This window comes from Schistocerca serialis, chromosome 5, assembly GCF_023864345.2.
Source record: "Schistocerca serialis cubense isolate TAMUIC-IGC-003099 chromosome 5, iqSchSeri2.2, whole genome shotgun sequence".
Classification (NCBI taxonomy): Eukaryota; Metazoa; Arthropoda; class Insecta; order Orthoptera; family Acrididae; genus Schistocerca; species Schistocerca serialis.
This window is the reverse complement of record NC_064642.1, coordinates 358,946,953-358,961,945: the sequence shown is the minus strand read 5'-3', so window position 1 is coordinate 358,961,945 and position 14,993 is coordinate 358,946,953. Positions and strand designations below refer to the sequence as shown.

At 42.2% G+C, this 14,993-nt stretch overlaps 1 protein-coding gene across 1 annotated transcript in view; it reads right to left on the bottom strand.

The window, feature by feature from the left end:
* Positions 1-427: 427 nt before the first annotated feature.
* Positions 428-14,993, bottom strand: part of LOC126481939 (uncharacterized) — a 935,620-nt gene continuing 921,054 nt past the window's right edge. The window contains exon 14 of the mRNA XM_050105898.1: positions 428-1,933. Within this exon, the coding sequence (XP_049961855.1) occupies positions 1,922-1,933 (12 nt within the window). The 3' untranslated portion in view covers positions 428-1,921. The remainder of the gene's footprint in view (positions 1,934-14,993) is intronic.

Sequence of the window (14,993 nt, the reverse complement as noted above, 5' to 3'; positions counted from 1 at the left end):
GATATTGCATATTCTTGCATCACACAACTTTACTCTATTCAATCTACGAGTATATATGTCTAGCTCCCACTGTCATTATGTCAAAATATTACAGTAGAAGAAAGGTAGTGCATATTTACCCCATGGTTAATAGGACAAGCAACATGTTTTATACTAGACTCCAGATGCCAGAAAACATGGCTTTGAATCTATGTAATGAATGTGACAGAGTTCACAAAGCTGACACTCTTGTGGAAAAAAATGCATTGCTGTTGTTGGAAACTAGACATAAAAATTATATATGTTTTTTTGTAATTTTATTTGGCACCTGTACATTCATAAGAAAAAAAATGTTTGATTTTAAATTGCCTTCATACATCAAGAACACAAGTACAACAGCCTCTCTCTCACTTGATGTGGGACTCATCAGGGGGGAAAACACACGATATTATTTTGAAATATAGTTTTATTACATTATTTTTCCTCATTTAGAGGAAACATATACATTTTAATAATAACAACTATCATGTTAATACACAATTAAAATTAAGAAGATTAGGTAAATGTTATTAAAATTTGAATAGTTTTATACAGAGGAGTTTAAGGTACACATTTTATTTGTCACATGAAAGATATGAGTCAATATTTTTACAAAATTATTTGATAGATTTTCTTTCCTTATCACAGTTACCAAGAGGCAACAAAATAACGCTGGGTATAAAATGCAGTATTAGGAAACTAAACATACTTGGTGTAGGCAGGTCCACAGTACCATTCAAGAGCATCTTGGAACTGCTGAACACATTTTTCTACTGTTGAACACATTTTGCTGTGTTTTAATACAATGTTATAATATGGCATTCATAAAAAACATTCTAAAGAGAAAAGGAGGAAAACACTGCTGTGTCCTCTCTAGAAGGATACCAAATAATAAATAAAACAGCAAAAAAGCATCTACTAATTATTGAAACTAGAACAACTGGTTAAGAGCTAAAAATGAAAAATAATAGTATAACATGAAAAACTATGGGCTGTCTAGACATTCTCTGGGTGATCGAGACAATGACAGAAGGACTGACAACCGATAATTCCTGATTCTAATGAGTCATCAAATCTGTCTTTTTTTTACCTTAGTTTCTGTTTGGCACATCTACCTTTAGTTATCTGAAACTACTTACAAAAAATGTTTTTCTTCCCTCTGCCTTCTATTTATTTATTGATAAGGAGGCCACTGCTTCACTGAGATCAAGATTTATTGTCTCTTAATGCGCCATGTTTTTATCAGCCCTATTGAAATTGTTTCAGTATCAATGAGTGGTCAAAAGATGCTTTGCCTTGAGTTTGACTTCAAATTATTGTTTTGGAGGATTTATAATATGTAAATGATGAGTATTAATGGAATACTCATTAAGACTACTCTTTCTGAAGAGACTGCATGATAACAGTGCAGCTGTATTTTCTTCTCTACTAATGAGAAACAATAAAAATAACTTATAATATATGGAATTATTAAAATGTATGTAATTCAAAGCTAAATCACAGAAAGAATGCTTGCGCTATTTATATCCTAGTTCACAAATAGGTTTATTATGTACTGGACAAAAAAATCAGCTGTATTTGTATAATTATTTATGGTGCTCTAAGTACTAAAAGCTTCGCTCTACATATTGAGAAGGTGTTAGGTTTCATGAGGATCTCACTATTTAACATTTATTCTAAAATCTGATTTCTCCTTACGGCTAAAATTCTTATATATAAGTAGACTAGATTGGTGAGTTTCTGGCTCCTACAGATTTCAGAATCTTTTATTTCCACTCTCACAATCTTTTCTTTACTTTGATAACACTACTGGTTCTGTAGATGATACTGTAGGAGACAGTTGATACGTTTCCATATGCCAACGGTTGTACTTCAGGCGAGACTTGTTAATACATTATATCGGCTACCTGGCATCCTGTTGGATAAAAAGTATTGTCTTTTACATAAAATTTTATATTTAACTCAAAATTACATTTTCATTTACAACAGTATAAACTCTTATGGACAATTAGATACATAGATGGTTGTTATCTGTAGTGCGTGATTCCATATGAGACACAGATACAAATTTTTGAGTAACAACATTGTTATAACAAGAGCTTCAGTAACAATAATTATTGGATATAAACTTGGGTACAACTGAACAGAGTAAAGGCGTAATGGCATTAATAAAGACAATGTTGGTGATGAAGTAATCTCTTAAGCATAAAAAATCAGCTGGTGTTACTATCTGAAATACCACACATTACTCTCAAGCCCAGATAGAAATTTTAAAAACAGTACACGGTATTTATAACTGTATATGTAGACCTGATAAATAATTGTTTGAGCAATCAAGGAAATGCCTCAAGCAAAACTTTTGATAAATTATTGGGCCAATTCCAAGACTGAAATATGACCGAGTGATAGCACTGTTATGAGGTGTAGTGATACAGTTGTAATTATGACACCAAAAAATAAAGTTACATATTTAAATTTTTGCTTATTTGCAGATACATGTCTGCAGTCCTGGAGATCCCATGCCCCAATACTACAGCAAGCCACCAGAGGAGCAACAATAAAATGGCACAGCACATTGATGAAGTGAACTAATGTGTGGTAATTTGTTTTTGGCAGGAGTGGAAATGTTGTAGCAGTTGTAGGCCAATCGAGATGACTTCTTCAGCCATCTGGATTGGTTTGACACGTCTGCAATGTTTCTGTTGGTACCAAAAATGAATTACCTTGCAATACTCCACTTTATCAATGGGCTGAGCCATTTTATTGTCACTCATCTAGTGGTGTGGTGTAATTGTGTGGCATAGAGATTTCATTGTGTACCAGTACTGCAGACATGTATCTGGAAACAAACAAAAAATTAATTGTGTTACTTTTTTTTTTTTTGAGGTGATTATCAAAAGCTTCATGACTACCCCTCGCAGACTTGAAATTTAAATTAATTACGTTACTTTATATTTGTGGTGATAATTAAAGCTTCATGACTACCCCCCCTCGTAGACTTGAAACTTAAATTGTCCATGTCTGCTGCATTAATTTATTTCATCTGAGATCAAGTCATAAATTGGTGACATGTTGTGGATAAAAAGGTCTCGTAACACTGTTCCACTAGTACACACAGCAGCAGATCCTAACAGTTCATTGGTATACAGGGCGTTCTCTTGAATTTTCCTGTATTCCCCCCACCCCAGTTGTTTTTCCTGCATCAGTGACCTTTCTCCTTTTTGTCTGAAGTCGAAAGTATAGCCCCACGTGAACAAATATTTTGCTACGTCTCACTTTTCTCTCTGTAGCTGACCCTTAATTTTCCTGTGTACTACACATAGCAATAGGATGTGCTCAGTTTCTTCTTGCTATCATAACTCAGCCCACATTTTCAGGAGTGCAACGAACTGCAACTGTGAACCCTAAGGTAATCATTAGCTGTGTTGAGACAGCACCTGATATTTTGTTATGGCTGACAACGATTTTGATCCAGTTACAGATGCACATATGTAAGAGATAAATTCAGTCTTCACCTTTTTTTCTCTGCCTTTCTTCTGAAGACTGCCACTTTTTATTGCTATTTTTCTAAAGGCTTTTGTCAGTGTACATACTTTATATGCAACTAATCACACATAATCTTGTTTGTAGTAATCTTATTGCTACATACAACACTAGCTCGGTGTATGAGAGTCAAAATACTGAGCACCACATGCAGGATGGATAGCTACTTTTACACCTTAATGTGTTATCTGGTTTCTTTTGCTCCACAACACAGAGATTGTGAAAACAGTAATTAGATGAAAAGTTTTTAGGTGAATGGCGGGGTCTTCAAGGCAAACATGCACACTATTTTGTCAACATGTTATGTAGATATGTCTCAATGTATTAGCCTTTTGTCCTAGAACTTTTCATTCATCATATACGCTAGAAAACCCAAAAAAGGTCAAAACAGTAAATCTCCAATCATCATATGGTTCAGAATATTGTTTAATCAAACAATGGAAACTTCAAGTAGGAATATGAACAATTTAGGAAAAAATAGATTGCTACTTACTGCAAAGAAGACGCATCAAGTTGCCCAACAGGCACAATCAAAAGACACTCACGTATTGTTTTCAGCCACTGCCTTCATCAGTAAAAGAGACACACACAAACAAGCAGGAACACCTCAAGCATACACAACTGCCAACTCCAGCATCTCGGGCTGGAATGCAACATCACGTGGGATAGAAGCAGCAATCTGGAGGAGGAAGGGATAGTAGTGTATGGATGGGGAGAGAGACGAACACTGTCTGGTGGAGTGTGCTGTGTTCAGACTGCCAATGGCACAACATCTGGAGGTTGTGGATCAGAGAGATGGGGGGGGGGGGGGGGGGGGGGGGGGAAGGAGCAAAAAAGGAAAGGAGTGGGGAAAGATGGGCGGAGGTGTTGGCAGGGCAGCAAATAAAGAGCGTGGGAGATGAGAATGGGAAGGAGGTGATAGGACAGAGTGGGTGGAAACTGTTCGGTGGATGGTGTGGGGACAGTATGTTACCATAGGTTGAGGCTGAGATAATTATGAGAGTGGAGAATGTTGTAACTCCCGTCTGTGCAGTTCAGGAAAGCTGGTGGTGGAGGGAAGGATCTAGATGGCTTGGGTAGAGAAGCTGCACGTTGCGCCACAGAGTGGTCCATTTTGCTCTTAGCCACAGTTTGGCAGTGGTCATTCCTCCTGGTAGACAGCTGGTTGGTAGTCATACAAATATAAAAAGCTGTGCAGTGACTGCAGTAGAGCTGGTAAATGAGATGGCTGCTTTCACAGGTGATCTGGCCCCTGATGGGCTAGGATAAACTTGTGACAGGACAGAAATAGTAAGTGCAATGTGGGTGGATTGGCCAGGTTTTGCACCTGGGTCTTTCACAGGGGTATGATTCTTGTGACAAGGGGTTGGGATTTGAGTTGGCATAGGAATGGACTAGGATGTTGTGGAGATTGAGATGACAACAGAACACCACTTTAGGAGGGATGGGAAGTATCTTGGGTAGGATGTCCCTCATTTTGTAGCACGATGATAGGTAATCAAAGCACTGGCGAAGGATATGGTTCAGTTGTTCCAAGTCTTAAGTGGTACTGGGTGATGACAATCCTTTGTGGCTGGTTTTTTGGGACGGTGGGCAGATTGGTGGTGTGAGAGGATATGGCATTTCCTTTGTCTTTGACTAAAACTATGTGCATCACATAAATTCATTTCAAAAACTTAGGTATAAATACTTGACATAAAATTTAAACACATTTTTGTACTGATTTGCACAGCAGATCTGTTTGCGGACTAGGTCTGGGGGTTAGTGCCCGTCTCTGACGGTCTTGGTGAGACCCTCAGGGAGTTTTTGTCACTGCAGATACTCTTTCCCCAGGTGGCCAGGCTATATGGGAGGGATATTTTGGTGTGAATGGGATGACAGCTGTCAAAATGCAGGTACTGTTGGTGGTTTTAATGTGGACAGAAGTGTGGATGAAGCCATCAGAGATGAGAAAGTAAACATCTAGGAAGGTAGCACGCTGGATTGAGGAGAACCACATGAAGTAGATAGTAGAGAAGGTGTTGAGGTTGCAAAGGAATGAAAATAGGGTATCTCGGCCCTGAGTCCAGACCATAAAGATATCATCAATGAACTTGGACCAGGCTACGGATTTGGTGTTTTGGGATGCTAGGAAGGTCTCCGCTAAATGGCCCATAAAAAGGTTGGTGGGTGGCAATGGCTGTGCCACAGACTTTTTTTTTATATACCTTCCCTTCAAATGAGAAATAGTTGTGGGTTATAATAACATTAGTAATGTATATGAGGAAAGAGGTAGTGTCTGAAGGACACTGGGAAAGATTGTGTTCAATAGTGGTAAGACTATGGGTTTGAGAAATGTTCTGGGAAGGGCCTATGGCTTTACGTAGGAATTGGATTTACCATAAAGCCTTAGGCCCTTCTGAGAACATCTCCCCTGAATCCAACCCCCCCCCCCCCCCCCCCCACCCCACCATGACACCCTGCACACCCACCTTCTACATGCTCCCCAAAATCCACAAACCCAGCACTCCTGGACACCCCATTGTGGCTGGTTATTGTGCCCCCACTGAAAGAATTTCAGCCCTCATTGACCAGCATCTCCAACCAATTGCCTTCCACGTCAAAGATGCCAACCACTTCCTTCACCAACTCTCAACCATCCCCACCCCTTTAACTCCTGGATCGCTACTTGCACTCTTAACGCTACCTCCCTTTACATACATCACTCATGCCCATGTCTTAAAGCTGTTAAACGCTACCTTTCCCAGTGTCCTTCAGACTCCAAACCCACTACCTCATTCCTCATACACATTACTAACTTTATTCTAAACCACCACTACTTCTAATTTGATGGGAAGGTATATAAACAAACCTGCAGCACAGCCAATGCCAACTTTTTTATGGACAATCTAGCAGAGTCCTTCCTAGCATCCCAAAACACCAAACCCATAGTCTGGTTCAGGTTCATTGATGATACCTACATGATCTGGACTCAAGGCTGAGACACCATATCTTCATTCCTAAACAACACCAACACCTTCTCCACCATCCACTTCACATGGTCATCCTCAACCCAGCATGCCACCTTCCTAGATGATGACCCCCTCCTCTCAGATGGCTTCATCCACACCTCTGTCCACATTAAACCCACCAACCACCAACAGCATGCATTTTGACTGCTGTCATCCTTTTCACATCAAAAAATCCCTTCCATATAGCCTGGCCATCCAGGGACAGCATATCTACAGTGACAAAAACTCCCTTTCTCAGTATGCTGAGGGTCTCACCAAGGCCTTCACAGACAGGTTCTATCCCCCAGACCTAGTCCGTAACCATATCTCCTGTGCCATTTTGCCTCAGACCCCCATTCCTCCCACCACCCCCAACAACCTGCCACAAAGGAGTGTCCCCTTCATCACCCAGTACCATTCCGAACTGGAACAACTGAACACCCCCTTTAACCAGGGCTCTGATTACCTATCATCGTGCCCCAAAATGATGGACATCCTACCAAAGATACTTCCCACAGCTCCTAAAGTGGTATTCCATTGCGTACCCAATCTCCAGCCCTATGCCACTCCAAAATCCAAGCCCTTGTCAAATGGCTGTGGAAGACCTAGGTGCAAAACCTGCCCAATCCACCCACACTGCACTTCCTATACCAGTCCTGTCACAGGTTAATACTACCCCAGCAGGGGCCAGGCCACCTGTGAAAACAGCCATGTCATTTACCAGCTCTGCTGCAATCACTGCACAGCTTTTTATATTGGTATGACTACCAACTAGCTGTCCACCAGGATGAATGGCCACCGCAAACTGTGAACAAGAGCAAAATGGACCACCCTGTGGTACAACATGCAGCTGAACGTAACACACTTGATTTCAATGGCTGCTTCACTACCCAAGCCATCTGGATCCTTCCCTCCACCACCAGCTTTTCTGAAATGTGCAGATGGGAGTTATCCTTACAACACATTCTCCATTTTTTAATTATCCTGGTCTCAACCTACAGTAACACACTGTCCCCACACCCTCCAGCCAACAGTTTCCACCCCCTTCTCATCTCCCACCCTGTTTATTTGCAGCGCTCTGCCCATTTTTCCCTGCTCCTCTCCTTTTTTGCTCTTTTTTTTCCCCCTACCTCCTTGTACCACACCCCCCTGACACTGCACCTGTTGCCAATCTAGTCCCTGCCCACTGGACCAAACAGTGTTTGTCTCCCCCCCCACCCCCCCTCACCCGTACACTACTTTCCCTTCCCCCTACCCACCCCTTCCATATTGCTGCTTGTGTTCTGGTGTAACCACAAGTGCCAGAATGAAGATGAAGGACGCAAGAGAAGAGAAGGTGGTGAAATGACGGCAGCCAATGGTGCGCTGATTAGGACCGCACCTCAACAGGAGCAGCCTCTACAAGAGGAGAATATGAGCACAACTCCTGCCACACTCAGCTGCTCAGTATTCAGACAGTATATGGACAGGCCTTGCAGAGAACACTACACTAGCAGTTATTAGTGATCCACAAACTGTGTGTCAAACTTGTATGAACATTGCATATAGCAAAGGACTCGGATTTATGCTGCATGTTACTCATCACTTGTGACACCATAGTAAATTCCAAGTTAAGTATCCTCATTCTTCTTATTTGTTATAGAAACTATTAATGTGATTTTGCTTGAATTGTTGTACAGAATTTCGAGAATGCACCACCCTTTAGGCACCCTACATGAGACGAGAGGGCAGAACCTCACATTTGGCGATGAGTATCCACAGAAGCCAGTGCCTGACGGCCACGGAATTTTTGTTTATATTGTGCTGGCACCTCAATTCTCTATCTGTCTTTACTTTGCAGGGGTGTTTATTGCTTTAACAGTTTCTTGTCATTTTTGCTAATCAGTGCTTTCAGGTGGATGTTGCAGAAATTTTCTTTGCTTGTGTCCTAATTGTACTTGCTTGCCCTGTGTTTTTTTTTTTTTTTTTTTTTTTTTTTTTTTTTTTTTTTTTTTGGCAACATGCCCATCCCACCTGTCCTGCCCCTGCTTTAGATGCCACACAGGTAATGCAGATGTTTCAGTTCCAGACTCAACAAATCTCCACGTTACTCAACACGGTGCAGCAGCTACTGGCCAACACTGTGTACCCGATGCAACAAGCACCGCCTACTACAGCTGCTATACCACCTTTTTGAGAGTGAACGAGACAAGGAATGGCTATAGTGGTTGTCACAATTTGAAGCCTACGTCATCGCCCACAATGTACCAGGTACTGTGAAACTTCTCTATCTCCTATCAACAGTAGGCAGTGCAGTGTTCAGGCTCCTACAAAAACTGTTCACTAGAACACTCTGAGTGAATTTGCTTATGATGAGGTGGTAATGTCACTAACAAACTATTATGACCAACAAGTAAATGTGGTAGCAGCTAGACATAAACACTTTAATTGCAAAAATGGTCACAACAAACTTATTGCGAGTGAGTAACAAATTTGCAGGATATGACAAGGAAATGCAAATTCAAATGTGCTTGTAGTGCTTTATATTCTAATGTTATGTTTGTAATGGAACTGACGAATAGACGTCACTTTATTTTATGATACACTAATAGACGTCACTTTATTTTATTATTCACTAAAGTCGTGTTATAAAAGCTTTTGCTTAAGATAATACTAAGTTAGGTGTTGCGATCAATAATCGATATTGGAATTGTATGTTCTTTGTAGCTTATGACCGTGATCTTTGGTCTACTACGGGCTTTCGGCACTTGTGTGTTGGCCGCGGTTGAGTGTAGTTGTGCATATAGTTCTTGCAATAAATGTGTTTGATACAAAGAAACCGTGGAATACTGCGTCATTTTTCGATAGTCAAGTAATAATTAAAAAACCCGCACCTTTTTCTTGGACCCAAAGCAGCCAAGGAATCATCGCCTAGACAACAAGAAGCCACAAGGACAACGCAGACACAGCAGCATCAACAAAGGAGACATCATGGCCAGCTCTACTAAATTACTTTACAGCCATTAGCCACACCGTAACGGTGTCCTTATGGAGTTAACTTTTCCAGCACAGTAGAGCCGGTTCGTGACATGTTGGACGATGCAATTGTGTACAATGTACCTGATGTCAAACTCAGAGAAAATTTTGAAACAGTCTGATCTATCGTTTCAGCGGGTAGTGCAAACACTAGATCAGTACGATTCCGGTGCCTTGTCAGTTCACACTTTTGAGCAGCCAGCTATTTGCCGGGTTGAGTCCCTTGTTTGCGATCGCCCCATTCCACATCTGCAGCTTACGCTAGCCACACCAATGAGATGGATCATCGCTGGCAGAATTGCTTCACGGCCGCCGCCATCGGACACTGCTCCACCTGCTTCACCCTCCTCAGCATCCAGTTGTGAAGGAAGACCACAAGTATCGCTTCGCACTGCATGATATTGTCTTTTACAGGGTTTTTAGCGGCAGAAGACAGTGGGCACGAGGTGAGATCATCCCTCAACTTGGCGCTTGCATATGTCTTCTTTCAGATCCAGATGGCTTGCAGCACTGCCATCAAAATCAACTTTGCCTCTGTCACTCTCTCTTCCCCCAGATTCACAAATCCAGAGGACAGTGCGGGCACAGCAGCTGCCAGAGAGTGGTCTCACGACACTGCGGGATGATCCCATGGAGACGGAGCCTTCACCTCCTCTCGTCCTGTCGATGGAGCTGGACCCACCCACACCGTTGCAGTCACTGCCTTCTCCATCTGGTTCATGGCAGCAGGAGGTGGAACACATACACTTCTGGTCATTTTCTGGGGGACATTTCCGCCAGAGCGCAGGGTGGTTGGCGGGGTACGGCTGGAAGCTTGACATCCCCTGCAGCCACAGCTTCCGGCCCAGCTATGCGTCCACACTCCTGCCTCCCTGCTGTGGTCGCACTTCCTACACGACGATGGTCCATCACTTTGGGGCGGGAGGGGGGGGGGGGGGGGGGAGAATGATTTGGCGCACCCACAAGCGCCAGAACGAAGATGAAGAACGCAAGAGAAGAAAAGGTGGTGATAGGACCGCACCATGACAGGAGCAGCCTCTACAAGAGGAGAATATAAGTGCTGCTCCTGCCAGCCTCAGCCGCTCAGAATTCGGGCAGACCTAGCAGAGAATGCTACAATAGCAGTTATTAGGGATCCACAAACTGTGTGTCAAACTTGCATGAACACTGTACATAACAAAGGACTCAGATTTATGCTTCATGTCACCCGTCGCTTGCGACACCATTGTAAATTAGAAGTTAAGTGTTGTCATTCTTCTTATTTGTTATAAAAACTGTTAATGTGATTTTGCTTGAATTGTTGTATGGCATTCCGAGAACACAGCATCCTTTAGGCTCCCTATACCAGATGAGTGGGCAGCTTGCATCCCACATGATGTTGCATTCTGGCCTGAGATGCTGCAGTTGGTGGTCATGTGTGCTCGCTTGCTTGCTTGCTTGTGTGTGTGTGTGTGTGTGTGTGTGTGTGTTTTTTACTGACAAAGGGTCTAGCTGAGAGCTATATCTGTCTTTTAATTGTGCCTGTCTGCAATTTGATGCGTCTTATTTACGGTATGTAGCAATCTGTCATTTCCTACATTGTTGATAATATTGTTTAAGGAGGATCTTCTAGCAGTCACACCACCAATATCTGATATACTTGTTTATACACTGTCCAGATACATTAATTCGATCACAGCCTATGTTTGATGTCAATATGCAATAACCACTCACAGACAGCAGGTGGCAACACTAGCAATGAAGGATAAACAGAGCCTGTTGGGGGGATGCAGAAAACAGTGCAGTCATCATACTGATGCAGAAACGGAATTATTTATCTGACGTCCAAAATGGCACGATCATTGGCTTTCAGGCCAGGGAGTATTTCTGAAACAGTTAAGTTTGTGAACTGTTCACGTGCTGCCATGCTTAAAGTATGCCATGTATGGCAAAATGGTTCTATCCATTGTGCACCATAGGCCATACATAACAGGGGTGAGCTATGGCTGTGGAGATGTGTATGAGCAAACAGATGGTGCAACTGTTCAGCAATAGTGGATGTTGCTACTTATGGGCCTACGCAGCAGGCACCTGGTTCACATGCCCACACTGATTGCTGTCCATAGGTGACAAAGTCTGGAATCTGCACACCAGTACCACAACTGGACATCCACTGAGTGGCGACAGGTGGTGTTTTCGAATGACTCATGTTTTGTACTCCACTGGACAGATGGAAGGTGATGCGTAAGGTCCTGGAATGATTGTTGGAAAGGTTGAGGCTGGTGGAGGCAGTGTTATGGTCTGATGTTCTCTCAGTGATTTCATCATTCTGGAAGACACAGCAGATTAACACAAGAATGAATATATCCTTGAGGACCATGTGTACCTCTACACGTAATTTGTTTTTCGTTCGGCTGAATGGCATCTACCATCGGGACAGAGCACCATCTCATACAACTTGCTGTGTATGTGCGTGGTCTGAAGAACACCAGGATGAATTTACCATACTCCCCTGGCCACCAAACTCCATGGATTTAAACCCAATTGAGAATCTATGGGACCACCCCAATCGGGCTCTTCATGCCGTAGATCCTGAACTGAGAAGTGCAGCATAGCTGGCCATAGCACTGGAGCAGGCATGGCTCTACATCCCTGTTGGTACCTTCCAGCACCTCAATGACTCTCTTCCGGCATGTCCACACTGCAAGGAGTGGTTATTCAGGCTTTTGACAGGTGGTCACATTAATGTAACTGGACCACGTACAAGCATTGCAAGGAGCTTGACACTGTAAGGGCTTTTGGGTTAATGTAGTTGAGGAGGAACAAAAGATATGAGCATCTGCAGGCCTTGTTGATTAAATTAGGAGACACATATGCAGCTTGTCATGGGAAACTGCTATGTTACACTATATCTAACAAAAAAGTGGTAGTTAATTGTTTCTTTCTTTTTTTTTTATCCGAGCAGTTATATGAACCGCCACCTTTTAATTGAGAGTACATACTTAGGGCCTTATGAACAGGGAAAGAGCACAGCTCTCCTTGAAGGCCAATGTACACGGTAACTTAAAACATCTCTGGTATACAGATGTAACTGATGACATAGATGACTTTACACATACAGGGTCAAGTTAGCACAGGTCATGTACCTAACATACAGGGTGCCCCAAAATGAATGATCCGATTTTAAATAGATTTATTTATTAGGAAGGAGGGCTTAACATCAACAAAATGCATACTAAATTACTCATAAAAGACAGAAGTTTATAAAAATCCATCATACATGTTCAATATGTCCTCCATTGGCTGCACAGACGACATCTAGCCGATAGCCGAATTCATCCTAAACTGAGGGTAAGGTCTTCTGTCACAGAAGCTGGAAGCTACAGCAGCTGATATTCTGTTTTTAGCTTATCAATGTCACAAGGTAAGGGAGGAACGTAAACGTAAACACATTGTTTAACATGTCCCCACAGGAAGAAATCACATGGTGTTAAGTCAGGGGACCTAGGAGGCCAAGCATGTAAAGCCTGGTCTCGTGGTCCTGTACGCCCTATCCAATGTTGAGGCACGTTGTAAGGGATTCATCACCCTGCTGGAGCAAATGTAATTTTCTGTCGCAGGTAGCACGTGAGCAATACATCGAAATTACATTTGCTCCAGCATGGTGGTGAACCCCTTACAACGTTGGCATTGAGGAAACTGCGCACGTTGTTGTGCCAGTGCGGTGGTGCTCCATCTTGTTGATAGATGAAATTGTCAGAGTCAAGTCATGGGAATAACCAGTTCCATAGCATTGCAAGATATGATTGTCCTGTTACGGTTTCTTCCTCAAAAAAGTAGGGTCCATAAACCTGGCTTTGCAAAACAACACAAAAAACATTCACTTTTGGTGTAACACGTTTGTGTTCAATTGTTCCATGAGGATTTTCGTGCCCCCATATACGCACACTATGACGGTGAACCTTACTACTAATATGGGAAGTTGCCTCATCACTGAATATCAATTGTAACATAAAAGTGTCATCTTCCATGTCATGCTAAAGTCCACTCGCTTCACTTTGTCAGTATCTCGAAGAGCTTGTACCAGTTGTAATTGGTATGGTTTGAGTGCTAAACGATGCCGTACACACGCCACACTGTCATGTGCGGTAACGCAAGTCCTCGGCTAGCACGACATGTAGACTTGCAGGGACTCTGCTCAAATGCTCGTCAGATTTGTTCTGCTGTTTGTTCAGGAATGCGTGACCGGTCAGGACTTTTGCCTTTACAGAGGCACCCTATTTCTTCAAACTGTTTATACCACCATCATATGTTCTTTGGTGATGGTGGTTTAGCATGAAATCGAATATGATACACCCACTGAACTGCGATCACTGATTGAGTACAACTAAATCCAATAACACAATGCGGCTTCTATTGCACGGACGCCATATTGCGCGAGACTGGCTGTACGCCCCAGCTCAGCGCTCGTAGTGACATCTAGCGGATTTCAGAAATTTTTAGAACAAAATATTGGCAATATTCCACAATGCATCAATTATATAGATGATATGCTAATCACAGGATTGACTCAGGAGGAGCATATGACAAATATCTGGTGAGTATTTTCTATCCTTTTGCAAGCTGGGTTAAAGTGTAACTTGTCAAAATGCTCCTTCTTTCTGTTTCCCATTAAGTATATATTCTTAAACAGGATGGCCTTAGACTAATGTAAGAGATGTAGCAACCACTTCCCAAATTTCCAAACCAAAAAATTCAATGACTTGCAGAGTTACAAGGGCAAGGTTACATATTATTCCCAATTTATTCCCCAAATTACAACAGCAGCCCATCCACTAAATTCATGGCGGAAGAAAGGGGTCTCTTTCCAGTGCTCCATGGATTGTCACGAAGCATTTCTTGAACTGAAGCAATGTCTCCAAATCATGCTTTGCTTGACCTTGTATCAGCAACATTTATCTCTCATATTGGCCACAGATGCGTCACCACACAGCATCGGCTGTTTTAACATGTGAGTACCCACATGGTTCAGAATGGTACATCACATTTGCTGTAAGACACTCACCGTGGCATAAGAAAATTATTCCCAGTTAGAGAAAGAGGCACTGCCAAATATTTTTGGTTTCCGGAAGTACTGCATTTTTCTTCTTAGCTCAAAATTTCATTTGGTTATAGACTATATGCCACTGTTGTCCATATTTGGCTCTGCATTAAAGATGCCTGATGGACATCTCAGAGGTTACAAGGCTGGATTTTTACATATCAAATTACCAATATTTCGTTCATTATTGTACGTTTGCCCAGTGTGCTAATGCACACATGCTGTCACAGTTCCCTATGGATCCTGATGAGAATTTTGATAAAGAAGAGATTATTTGCTCTCACAATGATTCACAATTGGAATAACTGGTGGAAAAGATTTCCATCACTGCTGCAGCAGCCACTCGT